The sequence below is a fragment of the Misgurnus anguillicaudatus genome, chromosome 21, assembly GCF_027580225.2.
Source record: "Misgurnus anguillicaudatus chromosome 21, ASM2758022v2, whole genome shotgun sequence".
Lineage (NCBI taxonomy): Eukaryota > Metazoa > Chordata > Actinopteri > Cypriniformes > Cobitidae > Misgurnus > Misgurnus anguillicaudatus.
The window spans coordinates 29077078-29096948 of record NC_073357.2 but is presented as its reverse complement, the minus strand read 5'-3'; the positions used below and the strand labels follow the sequence as shown (position 1 = coordinate 29096948).

General features: G+C 37.4%; 1 protein-coding gene across 2 annotated transcripts; it reads right to left on the bottom strand.

The window, feature by feature from the left end:
- Nucleotides 1–4098: 4098 nt before the first annotated feature.
- On the bottom strand, nt 4099–19263 carry tnk1 (tyrosine kinase, non-receptor, 1). 2 transcript variants are annotated; one of them, XM_073858773.1, is made up of 14 exons: nt 18978–19263; nt 14307–14489; nt 14149–14219; nt 13870–14058; nt 13358–13510; nt 11554–11831; nt 11342–11468; nt 11050–11193; nt 7657–7746; nt 7227–7441; nt 6606–6670; nt 5102–5547; nt 4898–4985; nt 4099–4804 (listed from the first exon to the last, which is right to left on the bottom strand). In XM_073858773.1, the coding sequence occupies exons 2-14, from the start codon at nt 14464–14466 to the stop codon at nt 4650–4652; spliced, it is 2181 nt and encodes a 726-aa protein (XP_073714874.1). In that variant the 5' UTR covers nt 14467–14489; nt 18978–19263; the 3' UTR covers nt 4099–4649. The 2 variants fall into 2 exon arrangements, with proteins under 2 accessions (XP_073714874.1, XP_073714873.1); XM_073858772.1 differs by having other exon boundaries at nt 4898–4991; nt 18978–19262.
- Nucleotides 19264–19871: the final 608 nt, after the last annotated feature.

Sequence of the window (19871 nt, the reverse complement as noted above, 5' to 3'; positions counted from 1 at the left end):
GACTTTTTACAATGATCCTACAATTTCTCTATCAGCAGCCATTTCTCATCAACTACTCTTCCCTGGCGGTGGATTTGCGGTGACTATGGTACAACACAGGAAGTAATGAACGTACAGACCTTGTGTAGTAGAACAGTTTAACCCAGGCCTTCCCAAGAGCATCTGGTATGTCGGGGGGCATCCACACCGTCACGCTGAGCCGACCGCTTCCCAATCCTCTCTTCCTCCTACAGTTCCAGAGATCGGGACAGGGGCGCACCTTTGAAGAGGCTCCGCGGCGGGTAAGGTTAATCCACACAGCTCTTTATAGCAGTACAACTTCCTCATTGCATACAATAATTCTTTTAATCACTACTCACAACAGTCTGGTTCTACCTGTCCAGTCTAGTGTGACTACAGACAACACAAACACAGCATCCCATTGCAGATTTCAAGTGTACACATGCACAGCAAAGACAAGGACTCACCCACGGCACTCCACACACTCAATGTGAAAATAGGGTCGAAGCCACAGTATTCGGAGACTTGTCGGGCGTTGTAGTAGGTGTAGAACCAGATGTCAAACATTGCTGTCGCGGCTGCTTACGTCTCTCTGTATGAATGCTTCCCGGCTCACCCAACACTCTGCTCCGTGATGGGGCCGCTGACCTGTGCACCGGAGGCTCACAACACACGCTGAACCAGTACACTTTCCACAATGATGTTGTATAATATCCAATGTACTCACAGTTGGTAATAATGCTCTCTCCTTATTTCTTCCTCCTAGTGAGCCAAGTGTTCTTCACCCCTCACGTGTCTTGCTGTTTGCGATAGCCTTCAATGATACTTCCGGTGAGTTGTCTTCCAAACTGTTTACACAATACATCAATGGTGCACGTATGCTATTCCATTCAAAATCATCAAATGTAAGTCAAGTATACTCAGCCCAGTGTTTCCTGTCTCTGTCTCTTGCTTCACCCAGCAAAATGGCAACCTCCACCGCTCTCCAATGTGACTTCACCCAGACCTCCGCTTCTTCACACCAAATCGGTTTGTAAGCACACCTTTTTCTGTGGTGCTCCTTTAACACAACCACTACTCCACCTTTCTTTCACCTCCTTTGGCCCCGCACTCTTTCCACTCACTTCTTAGCGATCCCCGGATCAATGGAGCCTTCAGACTCTTCAAACGGTGAGTGTGTGTAGGTTTGGCCCGCCCTTGGCGGAAAGGAGCTCGCCCCGAAATCAACCCCCCCTTCTTGTATTTCTACAGATCTATTTATAGACATGTGCACCACCTGCATGAAGAGAGCACGTGCGCTGCCTACACGACACCAAATCACTGTAGCCTACCACGTTGGTTTGGATGTTGGGACCGTACCAGCAGTGGCCTACAGCTCAGCAGTGGTGTAGTCTACGTGATATTCAGGTACACGCCTTATATATATACCCACTAGGAATTGTCAAAGATTTCCGTACCAACTAAAAATAGTGTGAGGATGCCTAACAGCACGCACCGGCCCGGCGGCGGGCCCTAGGGGGCGTTTTTACGTGTTTTTGTACTTTGTTTAACATCAAAAATTCAATCAACAATCATAAACTTTGCATTATTTGAAAGTTTAAACACTCCAAATTCATGTTCTGAGCTTATTTTTGCAATCAATACACTGGTGTGGAAAGGGTTAAATGAAATGCAGACGGAATGCATATAAAAAATTTTGTGGGTACTCACATATGCAGAGCGATCGGCGGCTGACTTGAAGCAGTGCATTCCGGTTAGTATTTTTGTCCGACTTCAGCTGGCGCTGCAGGCACGTGATTGTGTCATATGGCTTTTAAGTACCGCGAGAGCGGTTCGAGATCAGCCGCCTGAGTTAGCCAGCGCAGTTCCCGAAGAGGAGCTGCACGGGCTGTAATGACGACACAGCTGTTTCACGATTGGTCGGATTCACCATATGACAACAATCACGTGTGTTTCGTGTGTATTTTCACGCCCTTAGTTCCACAAATGCTCACAAATCTGTATTTTTATAACAGTTAAAGCTCTTTTCATGTAGTCGCGATGTTATATTGTGTCATCTTCATCAAAATAAATTGGATAAAAAACGTAGACCCCACTACATTGGTATTTAAATAATATATGCTTATGTTGAACTTTATTCTTGTAAAAACACTGCTGTAAGCCTCTTCAGTTCCACTCATGCTCATACAGGGACATTCAAAACAGTATAATTCACTTTTTATGTAGTTTACATCTTACAAATCATGTTTAATGCGATTAAGCAAGCAAACGGCACGTGATCAGCCATGCCTGACGTAAATAGCGGTATTGCGGAAAGACGGAAAATCTCGTCATTGGCGGGGGAAGCGTTTTCTCTTAATTGACGAGATATCTTGTCAATGGCGGCGAAAGAGTTAAACACTGAAGTATTCTAAAACCAAGAGTATCGCACAAGTAATGCACAACCTGATCAAATAATATACTCCACATAATGCATTGTAAATAGCAAAATGCACAAATGTGATGTAATGCTGTTATATAGTAAGTGAATTTGTTGTTGTAGCCCAAATCTAAACGTCATTAAAGATTTAGCCATCAGACAGTGAGGTGCAAACAGCTGTGCAGTGCCTTAAACCCTGAATTCTTTTTAAGCTATGTTAGGACACATAGGAGATAAACTAATTTAGCATGTGATGGAAACCGCTCTATTTTTAGCTGAGTGTTCACATGCTTCTTTGAGTTATGAATATGTGGGATAAGAAGTAGCTCTCAACTCTCTCTGACTATTTACGAGTGAAATTTATTTGATCTGAATACTGGTAATGCGTTTTTGTACATAACTATTTGGTTCTGTCTATGGAAGTAGTACCTCATTTACAAACTTTATTTACTCATTATGTTCTTTTACTTTTTGATATTTTTCATCCTCAGGTAGAAGTAAAGGCTCCCCCTGGAGGACATGCAAAATAAATCTGACACCCTTTTAAAATATTTTTTCAGTCCCAAATTCCCAATAATAAGACATAACTGAAGATCAATTGGCTCTGTCTGCCATAACTGCTGTGGTGATATTATTTTTGAGGTAAATGTTTGAGGCAGAACAAAAGATTAAATTATCCAGCCCCACCTTGGTCACCTGTTCATCCCTTGGTTCTACCCTGTCCCACAGTCCTGGATGCTATAGTGTTTTCGCTGGGCATGAAGACCACACTTATAGGTGTTTTATCCTCCTGTAACATGAGTCATGTTTTTAATTTTATAGCTTGGAATTTGCATTATTTATGATTTAAGGTTTAGCTTACAAAATACCCACTAATTTTCAGGGTTCCCACGAGTCCTTAAAATCCTTGAAAGAATCTGGGGGAAAAAATTCAAGGCCCTGGGAAGTTTTTGGAAGCATACATAGATAGATACAGGTCATTTAAAGTGCTTGAATCTATTTTATGCAAAAAGTTTTCTGGGAAAAAAATCCCATATTATTCCCTGTGTAGTGTAGGATAATACGGTATCATAAAAATTCTTGACTTGTTAAGCCCACGTGCTAAACTGTTTGCTTTAAATGCTTTTATCTTCTGTATGCGAATGTTGATTCATACCAAAATGCTTTTAGGCATAGCTGTGTTTGACACATAAAAACGTCTCAGGTTACGTATGTAACTGTTGTTCCCTAAGAAGGGAACGAGACGCTGCGTCTCCCTTGCCATACTTCCTGCGTCCCTGTAACGCCGTCTTTGGCAATATTTCAGATAGCAATATACTTCCTGGCTCCCGTGTCACTCTGTCTTTGTTGTTAAGCCTCACCATTGGTTGAATTTGATATACACATTCAGACGCACTTACCCCTGGAGGCGTCCCCAACGTGTCACCTCAGTGACGCAGCGCGAGTTCCCTCGAAAAGAGAACTGTAACAATGTATCTTAAAAGGTAACACAATGTAACCTTGCTCTCACTTGAAATGTGTCCCCACATTTGGTTCTTGAATTTGAGGGTATTGGACCTGGAAAGTCCTTGAAAGGTCCTTGAAGTTGTGGGAACACTGAATTTTTCATCACTTTGTACATTTCAAATAAAAAGCAAAAGAAAATGATTGCTGCACACATCATAAACTTAATAAAAAAGTTATTTTTATAAAAAGTTTACTTTATTAAACAGCTACAAATAGTTCCTAGACTCTGTATATACACATTCACATACATATTTATACACAGATCTGAAAACAAACAATTAAAATGTCACAACTGTAATGGTTTCTCTTAAAAAAGTCAAGTTATACATTATATTCCTACTAATATACTGTCTTTATTTCAGTGTTGTTGTACCCGAGACTGAACCTCATACAGCTCTTAATGTCTCTAATGTCACTTAAAGCTCCTAATCATAGGGGAACCATTTTTAGTGCTATATAGCACCTATAAAGCACCTATGACGAACCATCAGGGGGTGATATAGCACCACATATGGTTCTATATAACACAATATGGCTCTACGTAGGTGCTATATGGCACTTAAACTGGTTCCTCTATGATTATGAGCCAGTGAACCACTTTTAGTGCTATTTAGCACCGCTTGTTTTTAAAGTGTACTTTAGCTACAACTGTTTCGTGGCCTTCATTGATATTGAGAACAGTATCATATAATTATAAATCAGAGATTGAATGTTAAACTCTTTCTCATCGTCTTTCTGATGCCTCTCTGGTCCTATCTCGGTCTTTGATCATTCTAATAAGATGACGGCTGGCCATTTGCAGGTCCCAGTTGTAGCGGGCGAGGAGTTTGTGACATTCCTCACGAGAGCACTGATTCATGTAAAACAGCTGGTCTGTCTGATGACGTTAGGAAAAGACAAAAATGACTTGAAGCAATGCAAAGATAAAACAGAGGATATTTACATGGATAAATGCTGGTTATTTTTCTGTCTTGAGCTGTTGCTCTGCCCGTGCAGGATTCCATTCATTGCGATGCAATGCTCTCTGAACCTCCTCACTGGTCACTCCATGTACCGCCTCCTGAACCTTACCGAGCATCCATCATTCATTACATAAAAAAACAGCTAATTAATTGAAAATGTTTTTATGTAATGGAAAAGTATAAATGTCGACTATACAGGAAGAAACATGCATACCTGTGCTATGAGTGCCTCCTTATTCACTTGTGGTGGGTACCTTTCCGGTCCCTTTTCCCGATCTTTTTCTTTATACCGCTCCTTCTCTTTATCCACGTCATCATCTAACTGAGGGCTCGATTTGGCCAGATGGGTCATCCGGGTAAGATTGTTGCTCCCGAAACACTGCTGCTGAGGTTGGTGTTGGAACTGTAGCTGTAAGTGATGAGCTGGAGGGGCCCAGGAACCGGGGTTTCCTTGTCTCCGGTCATGAATCATCATTTGGGGTTTGAAGCGTTTGAGCATAGGGGGTGGTGGGCGTGGAGGTGGAGGTGTGAAGACAACAGCGTCACTAAACCTGCGGGGATCTGGGGGGAATTGACTCGGCAAGGCTCTGCGGTGGCTGGGGTGAGTGGCATTGCCTCCGCTGTTGTCTCCAAGGACTGACTCCAGACTTTTTGACATGCCTGAGGAATGAAGGTGAGATAGGTAAGGGCTAATGTATAGGCATCCTCCGCTTCGCATCGGGTCATGATCACACTGTTTGGCCTTATTTTAACATTGTTCATTATCCCACTTATTATATGGCTATTTACCTCAAAAGTAAGGAAACGAACATTAAATATTGATTTGAAATATTTTATTAGCTAATTTTGAATTAATGCAGACCTTTCCACTTTTTTAAATACACTTATTTTTCAGCTCCCTTAGAGTTAAACAGTTGATTCTTACCGTTTTGCAATCCATTCAGCTGATCTCCGGGTCTGGCGCTAGCACGTTTAGCATAGCTTAGCACAATCCATTGAATCTGATTAGACCATTAGCATTGCGCTAAAAAAATAACCAAAGAGTTTCGATATTTTTCCTTTTTAAAACTTGACTGTTCTGTATTTACATCGTGTACTAAAACCGACAGAAAATTAAAAAGCAGAATAGAAAATAGTCCCCTGCCATTGAAAGTAACCAAAGGGGACTATTTTCGGGCAATGCGTAATATCACTACGCCTGCTGCAGCCATGTTACTTTGGCAAAGTCACTGATTATCACGCCAGTTTGAGAGTATTTGGATACCCAAAAAAATCCCAGCTTTTAATTTTCTGTCGGTCTTAGTACACTATGTAACTACAGAAGTCAAGTTTTAAATAGGAGAAATATCGAAACTCTTTGGTTATTTTTTTAGCGCGATGCTAATGGTCTAATCAGATTCAATGGATTGTGCTAAGCTATGCCAAAAGTGCTACCGCCAGACCCGGAGATCAGCTGAATCGATTTCAAAACGGTAAGAATGAAATGTTTAACTCTAGGGGAGCTGGAAAATTAGCATATTTTCAAAGAAAGTGGAGTGTCCCTTTTAATGTCACGGTTCCCGGACACACTATTTGGTTAAATCATTTGTATATAATGTCATGTATGTTATTAAAAGACATAATTTTGTGTAAAACTATACTGTAGAAATGCCTAAAATACACATTTATGTAAATCTTTGCAAGCACTCTTTTTTCTTCTAATAAATGTAAGTACTAACCTGACATTTTCTTCAGATTGGATCCATTCTTGACTTTTGTTGATGGAATCCCCCAATTTCCAGTGCTGGAAAGGTTGAAATAAAATACTCAGTCCAATAGTTCTATTACATTAGCATTGACACATGAATTTATAACTTTATTATCAGTGGCGGCTCGTGACTGCTCTTCTGAGGGGCGCAAATTCAAAATATGTGTTCGGAGTGTCATGTGTGTTTCTCGCGTTTTCAAAATATGTGTTTGTTGTGTCATGTTAACCATGTGCATCACGTTTTTTGTCAAAATAAGTGCCTGCTGCATACGTGTCAAAACCGTTTATGATAAAAGAGACGCTCACGTTCACAAAATACACGCAAGACACTCCCTTAACAGTAAACTCTGATTACGCATTAGATTATCCGAGTATCTGGCAAACACAAGCGTCTCTTTTATCACAAACCCTTTAGACGCGTCTGCAGCAGGCATTTATTTTGACAAGACACAGGATCTCTCGATGCGCAGAACACATATTTTAAAATTACGAACCACACACATGATGGGCTACATACATGTTGTGACAAACTTCGCATTGTGCGCCCTCAAAAAAAGAAGTCACCGGCCGCCACTGTTTATATGTCACTTACTCATTTAACCGTTCTGGGGTGCCCCAGCTCCGTGCTGGATCACTATCTCCATGGCCAGCGTGATGTAGACTGCCTCGAACAGGAGGAGAGATCAGAGCAGAACTGGGCATAGGAGTTACTGCTGTAAGTGAGGGGGCTGCCAATGCTGGGGGGAACCAGCCAGTACCCAGAGTTCTCTGGTTTTGCCCCTTCCACTCAGATATGTCCTGCCCATGACAGAACAACACAGAAAATACAGAACATGATTGTTTACGCAATATTGACTACATTGAGAAATAAAATGAGGAAGGAAATTGGCAATGTATAGAATAAGGTGAAGTATTTAAAATGTTAGCTAAAGAAAGGGTTAAATAGAAGGACAAGTAAAAATATAAATGTTAAAGAAATTATTTTTAGGTTTCTTTCCTCCTATCCCCCTTTCTTACCCATGCTCTATTACAGTGATTAGATCATTCGGCTGTAGAGAGAGTTTTCTAGGGTCTGTAAAATCTTTCACTGCACGAAGCTCCATAGGCTGTGCCTAAAAAATGAATTTAAAAGATGTTACATAGAGGTTGAGGTGAAAAGACGACATTTAATTAGTTTATGTTGTGGTTGGCACAGTGTATTAATATTGAATTGGAAAACTTTATTAATCCCTGTGAGGGGAAACTCATTTGCCACTGTTGCACATTACAAACACCACAAACCAGACAACAATCAACACTTACAAAAAAATTACACAACTGCATTAAAAACCTAACTGCATTCGGAATAAAAGACCTTTTAAATCGTTCTGTAGTACACTGAGGCATTAATAGTCTTCCAGTAAATGACTTTTTTAGTCCACTAAAGAAACAGTGTAATTATGTTAAGACTAAAAGCATCCATAACAAATCAAAACTCTATTATAAGTTATCATCTGCAATGTAGTCAACCCTTGGCTAGAATTTGCAGAAATATTCTCTTGGCATTTTATCAAATGTTTTTTGTGGTCTCATCCTGGGATAAGGATTTGAAAGAGTTCCTATGTATTCTATGCTCTTATTGATTGTTTTCTTTATCATATAGTCCAAGTCATCCATTTCAAAAATACATTTTTTAAATAAAATTTGCAGCTTTCTAATCAAATAAATTAATATGTTGGAACAATACACCTTCAAAAAAATACTTTTATGTATCACGAACAACAGTTAAAGGCCCACTAAAGTGCCACTCATCATTATTTGATGTGGTGATGTAATTTTGACTGAAACAGGAAGTCAATCCGAAACTATGGAGCAGACCCTCCCTATTTAGATGACCAATGGCATTTAGTTTATGGCAAAGTGCAACAAAGCTGCATTTGACAGCTTGTAAGCACCACAGTTTTAATAAAAAAGTTGAACAGAGATATAATATGCACAATTATGTACATAGCTTTATTATATTTGTAGAGAGCGTTTGATTGGACAGGAAATTTGATGAGAAGCTGTAGTGTAGGATGACATCATAAAAATGTTAGACTTTAAACGCACATGCCAAACTGTAAGTTTTGAATGCGTATATATTTATTATTAGATTTTTGACAGCGTTTTTACCATACCAGTTTATGTATATCCTTAGGCCCCATTTCAACCCCCTTAAAACTTCCACTTGGTTTTGAGTGCCCTCAACTTTTAAGTCCCCTCAACGAGGGAAGTGGGGGTTCAAATCTTTCCCTATGACTGGGTCACCACTATATGGAAAGTAGCGTAGCGAACATGCTACCTACGTCACACGCAGCGTGATTATTAATATGATTGAACTCTCGATAAGCCCGGGTTATGCGTGTTCATGTGAACGCCGGAACACAAATCCTGAATATTGACACAACTTCCTAGATCAGATGTATATATGATAAACAGACTCTCTTGAAGCAGTCGGGAGACATCGTCAGATAGCTTTGTGAAATATTTTCTAACAAAAGTGTTCAAAACTTCACACACACAAAACCCGTGTTCAAACTAACATATTTCAACAATTTCCAGAATTTTAACATGCTTATTTGTAAAAATATAGTTGTTCTTTTCCAGCAGGGTCCGCCATCTTGGTCGAAAAGTTTGACCAGCTCGCTGTGCTCACAAGGTATCCTGGGTAATTTCATCTCCCACTTCGTTTTAAGCCTGCATCGATCCTGACTACATTTTGAGGGTTGATTCTAAGGGAAAAAAAGCACTCCGCCTTGCTCCCTAAAGTAGTGGGACGCCCTACCCCTACACATGCACGCGCAAAAGCGAGGGTTAGGGCAAAAATGTAGGGGAAGGGGAGGTATTGGGACGGGCCCTTAAGCCTAACATATTTATATTAAAAGGTAAAAGTTTAATTTTGATTTAATGGGGACTTTAAGTGAAGTGTTTTAAAGAGGACATTTCACAAGACTTTTTAAAGATGTAAAATAAATCTTTGGTGTGCATATGTGAAGTTTTAAGTCAACATATCATATAGATAATTTATTTTAGCACATTACAATTGACGCTTTGTAGGTGTGATCAAAACTGTGCTGTTTTTTGGTTGTGTCCTTTAAAAAGCAAATGAGCTGATCCCTTCACTAAATGGCAGTGCTGTGGTTGGATACTGCCGATTAAGGGGCGGTATTATCCCCTTCTGACATCACAAGAGGAGCCAGATTTCAATGAGCTATTTTTTCACATGCTTGCAGAGAATGGTTTACCAAAACTAAGTTACTGGGTTACACATTTTCTAGATTGATAGAAGCACTAGGGACCCAATCAAAGCACTTAAAGATGGAAAAGTCCCAATTTTCATGATATGTCCCCTTTAAAACTTTTAAACAGTAGTGTACTTACATATATATTGGTGGCACAAGACATTGCATATATGGGTGATTCTCACGAAACCATTGAAACACCTCGGCACTAATGATTTTAGCTTTAAAATGTGTAATATAGTAACATTAAAAAGCATCAGAATTAACACAATACTGTGTTCTACCTTGCACAATGTGTGATTTCAACATAAGAATTTATAATTGTAAATTTTATCTCCTTTTCTGCTGAAATTCTCATTACCGCAATGTGTCCGGCTGTGTTTGAACATGCGTTATGTTGTAATTTAATCAAATTAACACAAAAATATTAAGAAAAAAATAAATGGATGTTTTGCTAGACTACTTTAGATGACCGAAAAAATATTTACTGAATATTCATGTATAATAATAATGAAGAAAAATTAGGAAAATGATGTGTCCATGCCTGATGTTCTCATCCTCCGCAACACTTTTTGAGAACAGTTTAAGCACACATACAGAATTGTAATAAAGTTTGATTTTGAGTGACCAAGCACATGGACCAGTTACTTCAAGATGGCTACCAGGTAAGATCATTTTTTTACAGTTAATTTGAAATATTGTCTTGTCAGAATGCTTACACGACATTTTGATTATCATTACCGCAACAGATGCTTATTAAATGTTAATTTAATTAATAGAAGCATAATACTTTGATTTTAAATGCATGTGCAGAATCTCCAAATTATGTTCTTTCAGGTTTGTCATGTCATTTTGAAAATATGTCAGTGTTGATGTTTTCTGACTGTTGCGGTAATGAGATTTTTTAGGACTAATTTTTTTAATTATGTTACAAAAATTGTTAAATGATAAGTAAAAGTTTTTAAATTAATGTTCCCATTTACTCCAGAATTTGTTTTTCAATGTCTGGTGGGAAAAAAAGTAAATTTAAGCAATTTTTACATTTTCATGCTTGACATTTTTAAAACCAAGTTTTCGTGAGAATCACCCATATGAACGACAGTAGGCATATTCAATACAATTTTCTTTGAGTTTAAACTTCTGCAAAACACTTACCTCAGCTACCATAGTTGTGAGCTGTGAGAAGGTCGGTCGATCGGTAGGACTACAGGCCCAACATTTACGCATCACAGAGTATATCTCCTGCGGACAGTCTTGTGGCCTCTCCAATCGATCACCTCGCTCTACACTGTATAATATCTGCAAACACAACACACAACCCCTTAGTCTACAAGCTTGAAAACAGTCTTTTCACAGATCATTTTAATTCAATTTTTTATACATTCATTGCATCTTTGCATTGACTTGTTTAGTATTGCAAGTTAAGACTATGTACACTAAAATATACCTGTTTGCCATAGAGCCCCAACCAGGGCTCTTCACAGTAAGTGAACATTTCCCATAACGTGACACCGAACATCCAGACATCCGAGGCATGAGAGAAAGAACCCACACGTAAACTCTCAGGAGCACACCTGTAGAAAGAGAGACTGGAATTAGTATCTTTGACCATACGATAACACGCAAGATCTTTCTGGCATTTCATGTCTAGCCTCTCACCATGCAAACGGGATACGTCTGTGCGCTGTCATGACATAGTGATCCCTTTCCTGATCCAAGCCTCTCATCAGTCCAAAGTCTCCGATCTTCACTAACTCTTTAGAAGCCAAGAGCACATTACGCGCAGCAAGATCTCTGTGGATGAACCGCCTGGACTCTAAATACTCCATACCCGCAGCAATCTGTGTGCTGAAGAGCCAGAGTCGTAACAGAGGGTAAAATCCCTGCCGCAGACGTAGTGTGTCGTATAAAGAACCGAGAGGAGCCAGCTCTGTTACCTGATAAACAAGAAAGTGTAATTACATCATCTGTTTTTCTGTAGCTCAATTGATAGTTTTCATGCGACGTCACGCTCTTAGGGAAACGCCCCGCTGGAGGGCAAGAGAGCGCTATCTGCCGTTGTCCACAGGGCAGGAGTGATTTCTTTTGTTTGGCCTAAATACTGAATAGTTGTTGTGCAATAAAATGCACTGACAATCAGACAAGCCTGGGCTATGCTTCTATCGAATGTAGTCAGAGATTAAAAAAAACCCAGAAAAAAGCAACTTGGGAATTTTGTGCCATAAACCCCCAGTGCCAAACAGTCATCAACAGTACTGTGCAAAAGGTCACCACCACCGGACTTGTTGTTTTAGAAGTTTTAATGTCCAATCACATTTATTTTTCAATCTATTTTATTAAGATACAAACAGGAAATATGTACAAAAAAATTAAATAAATACATTTTCAGGACTAAATGTCTTCTTTAGTAAGTGTTTAGTGTGACCTCTCTTGACACTATATCTTGAGCGTTTTTGAGCAGAATGAAGTAAAAAGAGTAATTTCTTTAAAATTAGAAATAAGGATTAATTTTATTTAAGTTTAAGAGATCTGCAGTTCCTTTCTTAATATTGCTCAAGTGTAAGGGGAGTTATCCTAAAAACTTGACACTTCAGCTTACAGTTTTATACAGTTTTTACTACTATATACACATTTCCTGTATTTTCTGGATGTATTCTATTAAAGAGAAACAATTATATATGATCACTATAACATTGCAAAAACAACAAATCTGATTGAGGCATGGTGGCCTAAGACTTTTGCACAGTACTGTATATACACTCAAATTTACAGGTAATCGTTTATTAAGACATATTAATGACTGTAATTTTGGCCATAAATCATATATTTGGGTCATTTTCTTACCTAGATTGTTGTTTTGTACTGAGGCAACCAAATACAGTGATTAGCTAACTTTAGCAGTTAGTGTAACTAGGTAAAGTAGTCATGTGAAAATGCAATGTTTGATTATTTGTTGTACAAAGAGTGTTAAGCTTGCGTTCATACATTGCTGATATTTATTGTTTTTTATACATTTAATTTAAAATATTATAATACAATATGATATGATATAAAAATAATATAATCCTGGATGCAGTATAATGTGAGGAATTTTCTTAGTAAGTATAAAACAGAATCAGATGTTCATAGCTTGAAACTAAAAACTATCAATTGGCAGAGCATTGCATTAGCAGTTCAAAAAAATAATAATACTCATGGGTTCAACTTCCAGGAAACATAAATATTGATAAAATATGTAAACTTGTAATGCACTATAACTCAATTTGGATGAAATCATCTTCTAAATGCATAAATGTAATGTTAAAAAGCTTTGAATTACCAGCATTGAAACAACAAAAAATATTTCAACATTAATGTGTTCCTGTAGCTAAATTATAAACCGTGTAGTAAGATGCAATGTATTGGTAATATTCATATGCTTTCAAAACTAATAAACGTAATTTTAGATGAATGAGTAGATTACCATTTTAAGGGGCTGAGTAAGGACAACACCATAGAGGTGTATAATGTTGGGGTGGTCTAACGACTGCATGATTGTAACTTCCTGGAGGAAATCTGTCACCATTTCTCCCAACCTCGATGAGTTACTCCTCAATGTTTTCACTGCTACAGGAATCTTAAAAGACAGAGACAGACATTAAAAAATAATGCAATAAACATTTTAACTTTAGAGATAGAACGAACAAGGACAATTATATCTGGAGTAGAGGTAAAACATAACATTAGGGTTTAACATTAAACATTTAGATGGTTTAAAATGCTTATAATCAAATGTAAAATATTCACCACTAGACTTCCTATTCATTTTTTATTTTTAGTGCTATTATAAATGCAAAATGTGCAAGCAAACAGACCATAAACCAAACCTACTAAGACCAGAAAATAGCAGAAACAGCACAAACTGAATGATAGAAATGATTAAATCACTGCACTTCAGGAATACATCTCCACCATGTCAGAAAATAACCAACTCACCACACGTCCAGTTGGTGTAAACCATTCTGCTTTTCTAACTACACCAAAGGAACCCGAGCCCAGCTTCTCCCCAAAGACCAGTTCACTGTCCTGAATAAGACAGGGGAGAGCACGTCCTGTGTCTGGCCCCTGGCCAGGTCCAACACCCTTATTCTGGTCATTTCCCTCTTGGCTACGACCATTAAAAACCTACCAGAACATTAAAGCGATGATTAACAGGTATCCTTATCAGTAATAAGTGAAATCATAATCAGGTTGTAAATATGTAAAATACTCTACTTTGACCATCCATGACCGTGGTCGCACGTTGCTTTTATACTGTTTGACAGCTTCCCATAATCGTCGCTGTCCTGTTGACAAATAAAAAACATCATTTAACCAAGAATATCATAAATTTAGCATGATTATAACAAAGTGGACTGCGTAACAAAACAAACCTGGTTTACTAATGCCAATCTGTTCAAGATCTGCTTCTTTAACGTAATTGAGGTGCTCAATACGCGTCACGTTGAGTCCATCACGCAGCTTCAAATAAAATCTCTCCAGCTGCACCTCGGAAAGGATCTGGTACAGCCACTGAGTGTCATGATCCATCATTATTTCACTGTATTACAACAACCCTGTTGATCAATAAGATTAATACAGTTACAATAAATTCAGAATACATCCATGACAAGACCTGAGGACATGTGACTCAATGAAACCTGTGGTTTGTAATGAAAGAAAAGAAAGTGCCTCTCTAGCTGTGTATCACTTTGTGAGAGCTATATCATCATTAATGACTACAAGAAGTATTAATACATTACTAGTCATTGCAAGAAATCTGAATATTCTCATCTCATTTTACTCAGTGAGTAAACTGTTTTTGTCGTAGTGTGTCATTGTAGTGAGTGCCCTAGGACTCACATTAAAAGTCAGTCACCTTTAGCTTATTTTAGCATAGCTGTTGATTTAAGTAGGCCTAGGTATTTGCACAGTGCTGAGTAAGACATGTGGTTATTTTAATAATTATTTGTTTAAATTTTGCTTTAATGTGTAAGCGTCATAAGCTGCTCTACGATTTTTCTGCCTTTTCATGTAATCCCACACTGACTGTGATTGTGAGATCAGATGTCTGTGTGGGCTTTGTTATATGAACAAAGACTCTAATGGACTTCTATGTTACTGTATATGGACAAAAACTCATGTTAATGGCAAAGAATGAATGTGAATCTATATTGATATTCCTTATGACACATTTAAACGGAAGATAACTAAAACTCTTTAAAACTTTTTATTTGTTGATGCCTTTTGCAGTACTCTATAAAGGGACACTTCACATTTTTTGAAAATTTGCTCATTTTCCAGCTCCCCTAGAGTGAAACATTTGATTTTTACAGTTTTGGAATCCATTCAGCCGATCTCCGAGTCTTGCGGTACCACTTTTAGCATAGCTTAGCAGCATAATCCATTGAATCTGAGTAGACCATTGGCATCGCGCTAAAAAATAAGCAAAGAATTTCAATATTTTTCCTATTTAAAACGTGACCCTTCTGTAGTTACATCGTGTACTAAGACTGACGGAAAATTAAAAGTTGCTATTTTCTAGGCAGATATGGCTAGGAACTATACTCTCATACTAGTGTATTAATCAAGGACTTTGCTGCCGTAACATGGCTGCAGCAGGCGCAATGATATCACGCAGCGCCCGAAAATAGTCGCTTTGGTTACTTTCAATAGCAGGGGACTATGTTTGGTCACTGTGTAATATCATTGCGTAATATCCATGATCGCCGTCTCCCCTCGTCTTTAAGAAACCAAAACATTTGTTATTTTCGACAAAGTATTTGTTCTAGAGTTAGTTTAGCCACTAGTCAGACAATTAAATAAACCGAGACCAGAAATTCCATCTATGCGTAACTGCGAAAAAGCGCATACGTCCAATGAAACCGTCTATACATCATTAGTCTCTGATTCATCAATGCATATATTTTAAACTGTGTACCCCTTACACTCTCAGAAAAAGGTACAAGGTGGTACAAAAGTTGTCACTGGGACGGTACCTTTGCAAAAAGTACACTTTTGTACCTAAAAAGTGGTACCTCAAAAGGTACATATCTGTGCCAGAATGGTACATATTAGGAACTTTTAAAAAGTTACCATCCCAGTGACAACTTTTGTACCTTTTTCTTAGTGTATAGTAAACTGTTAGAGTTAGGTAAGCCATTCTAGATCCTACTTTGCCATTCCTTGCAATTAAAGGCCTCATTGGGTTGCTATGGTCACCTTTTGGGAATTTGCTGCAAAGTTGAAGCCAACTGGCAAAAACACAAACACTATGAGCTTTGTGATCCTCCTGAAGCACACATCCTATGCTAAACAAACAACATACAAGCTATTTGAATTTTAGGGTGCTTGAATTTATTTCCAAAACTACGTTATGAGATAAAAAAAAGTGAGGGAAAATACAGCAAACAAGGTGGAATAATATAACCTGCATTTTAACAAACAATACCGAAATACAATAATGAGAAAGATGTAGAGGGTTAAAACACCAAACAAACCACTTTTTCAAGTGAATACCAATGTGGTGAAAGGTATGTGACCGATAATGACTTCTGGCATGCATGTCTGAAAGAGAATGATTTACCAGCTAATAAAGATCAGTCTCATAAAGTCTCAAGTAATAGTCTTTAATCAGTAATCATACCATCTTTGTAAAATCATCATAGGCATAGCACTTTTTTTAAGGAAATCCACTTCAAACAGTTTCATTCTGTATTGCAAATTTAAAAATATGCAAGTGTTGCTCAAACATCATTATTTTTGCCTGCTAAGCAAGTCTGTGAACCTTCCGCAACCTATGAATGTTCACAGCATGTGCACAAGAAGAGGCTCACTGCACCCCTTTGTTTAAAGAACCATGACAACAAAAACACAGACACATGACCTTTAGTGAATAATCAGCCAGTATGCTTCAGGAGGAATCAAAGTGACAGCTCTAAAACTATGGGTGCTTGTCTGAGCAGGTAACCCGAGAGTATCAAAATATGATTCTTCAAGACTACACACCCATACTCCACACCCTACATGACAAGAAAAACAGTAGACTCTGTGTATAATGTACAGGCTCTAGTTGAGTAAAGTCTGTCTACACCAAATTCTGAACTTATGCACTTGGAATTAATGCATTTTGGGTTCATCAGAGCCAGATCAAAATATAACCCAAATATCTTGAGAGGACTTTTACATTTAAAAGAATAGGCTACAGGAGTCAATTGTTCTGCTTATACCACGGTTACAACAAAAATTGCTAAGACATTGCTCTGGTGCATAATTTAAGACATTTGACAGGTTAGGTGTGCGTTTATAGAAAAATAATGCATACCCGTGGAACATTTCTCAACCCATCAGAGCATTCAACAGCCCCGTTCATGGTATAAACAGGAAAACGTGTGTATTGCTGCCTACAGACTTTATCGCTTTCTGATAAAGCAGTGCTCTGTTGCTTTTGTTTACATTTGATATGGAGCCTCCTCTGAAACTGGGTGTGTACTGAAAGATCAGAGAAATCATCCTATAGCATTATGCTAATCAAAAAAGTGTCTACCTTCGAAGAATTTAAGCCCGGTTTCACAGACAAGGGTTAGCTAAAGCCAAGACTAGGCCTTAAAATGTTTAAGCATCTTTTATAAGTGTGCCTACAAAAGACATTTCAGTTGTGTATTAAGACAAATCAATGGCACTGGCATATTTTAAGATCTGTCAGTGCTGAAATTATTTTCAGTTGAGACAACACAAACAAGTGTCTTAATTTCGGACTAGCATTAAGCCTTGTTAAATGTGACTATTTACAAAGCATTACGATACGGAAAGGTGAAACACAGTGCTCAAGGCAATTATGTTTTTCCTTATAGACTTATGTTGTGTTAAAAGATGTGACATAATTCCTTTCAATTTCATTAAAAAATTAAATGTGTCAATGTGTCATCCGTTGTGTAATTTCTGCTCTGTGCCAACACAAAATTTTACAATTAAATCTGGAGTCATAAGTGTCTGTTATATATCACTATTATATACTGGTGAGATTTGCAGGGCATTTTAAGTTTCAGAATATTTATTTTACAAAGAAAAAGAGAAATGATACTAGAATGGTAAAAACGTTGCCCATGCAGAATAATCTCATGACTAGGATACAATCCCAGGTGAAAATTAATTCTATTACTTTTTTAAAAAGTCTACTAAGTATATTTTCTACATTTTGTACTATTTTCGTCAAATCCAAGTATAGTTAAGTGTATTCAATTATGCATTAACTTCAACTTAACATCTATTTGACTTCACTTCAAGTGTAAATAGTATACTAAAATGAAACAACTTTTTGTAAACTTCAATTGCACTAAAATACACAACTGAAAATCAAGATTCATAAGCAATTAAGCACACTTACAGTACAATTGCATTGTATCGCCATTCTAATGGAAATATAATTAAAAAGGCATTGCAGCGCAAAATATAGTTGTGTTTATATACATTTTGTGCATACACTAAAAGTATACTTTTAAAAAATACATATTAAATACTCTTTAAATAAAGCACAACAAGCATACTTGTTTTATACTTCATGTACTTCAATCCTATTTCTAATACACTAAAGTTTACTACTTTTTTTACCTGGGATGATTATTACAGTATGTCATTAATAAAGTTTAATATAACACATAAACATATATGACTGTACAGAATAAGGAATAACTTTTACAGAGGCAGAGAAAAGCAGCTTTGGAAAGCAAAAACTCATACAATACACTTTGGTTTCACCTTGTTTCATAAGTCAGCCATGACAGCAGATAAGGTAAGCTTAGCTATTTACCCAGGTATGAGTTAAAGTATAACAGCAAAGCGGAAATGACGGTTTTTGAAAAGAAATAAAAGCAAATAGTTAGTTTTGACCAAACCTTTTGTTTACACTTTCAAACTCATTTGACTATAACAGTTATTTGATAACATTAATAACTGTTATTAAATATTATATGATAATAGGCTATAGTAAGCATACAAACGCTGCCAACTACAGTAACTTTACAACTTTGTTTGCACTAAATGTTCAAAGAAAAGCTTTTACTTACAAATAAGCGATCGGCGTCGAGTCACTTTTCCAGCTTGTACACTAACGACATTCCAGGCACGAGATTTCCATTATAAGTCGTTCATTTTTACACAGTTTAGATTTAAACGCATGATCATCCTTTTCGTGTGTTACAACATTGAGGTTTAATTAATCGTACTATTAGTTATCAGTAGTCTGTGTGTTTCTATATAAGTAGCTACAGGTGATTTATAGATCGCATCTGACGTCTCTCTGTTTTTCCCTCTGTGCGTTTCCTCACTCCGCCCATAATGCAATACTTCCCCCATCCACCTGCTCGATTCCTGAACTCTTGTTAGGTAATATAACTGACTCAGGTTTGATCTGACATGCTTTTTTCCACGTTTTTTCGTGTTGTCAATGTGGTCTACACATCACCTCCTTACTTTCAAATGATATATTCACAAAATCACCATTTAAAGGGATAGTTCACCCAAAAATGAAAATTCTGTCATTATTTTCTCATCCTTATGTTGTTCTAAACCTGTATGAATTTATTTTTTCTGATGAACACAAAAGAAGATATTTTGATAAATGATGGTAAGCACGCATCTTTTTGTAACCATTGACTTCCATAGTAGGAATAAAAAATATATGGTGGAATTGGGTACCATCACCTGTGTGCTTACCATCATTTATCAAAATATCTAATTTTGTGTTCATCAAAAAAAAAAATTATGTTTAGAACAACATGCGGGTGAGTAAATGATGACAGAATTTTCATTTTAGGGTGAACTATCCCTTTAAGAGTTTAACTTTTTATGAGTTTAATTAATGTTTTGAATCTGTTGGTATAGCCTATCTGCAACTAACCAATTGCAAAATTGGTATTTAGTTAGACAATAATATTTTTACAAAGAAATCAAACTTTTAC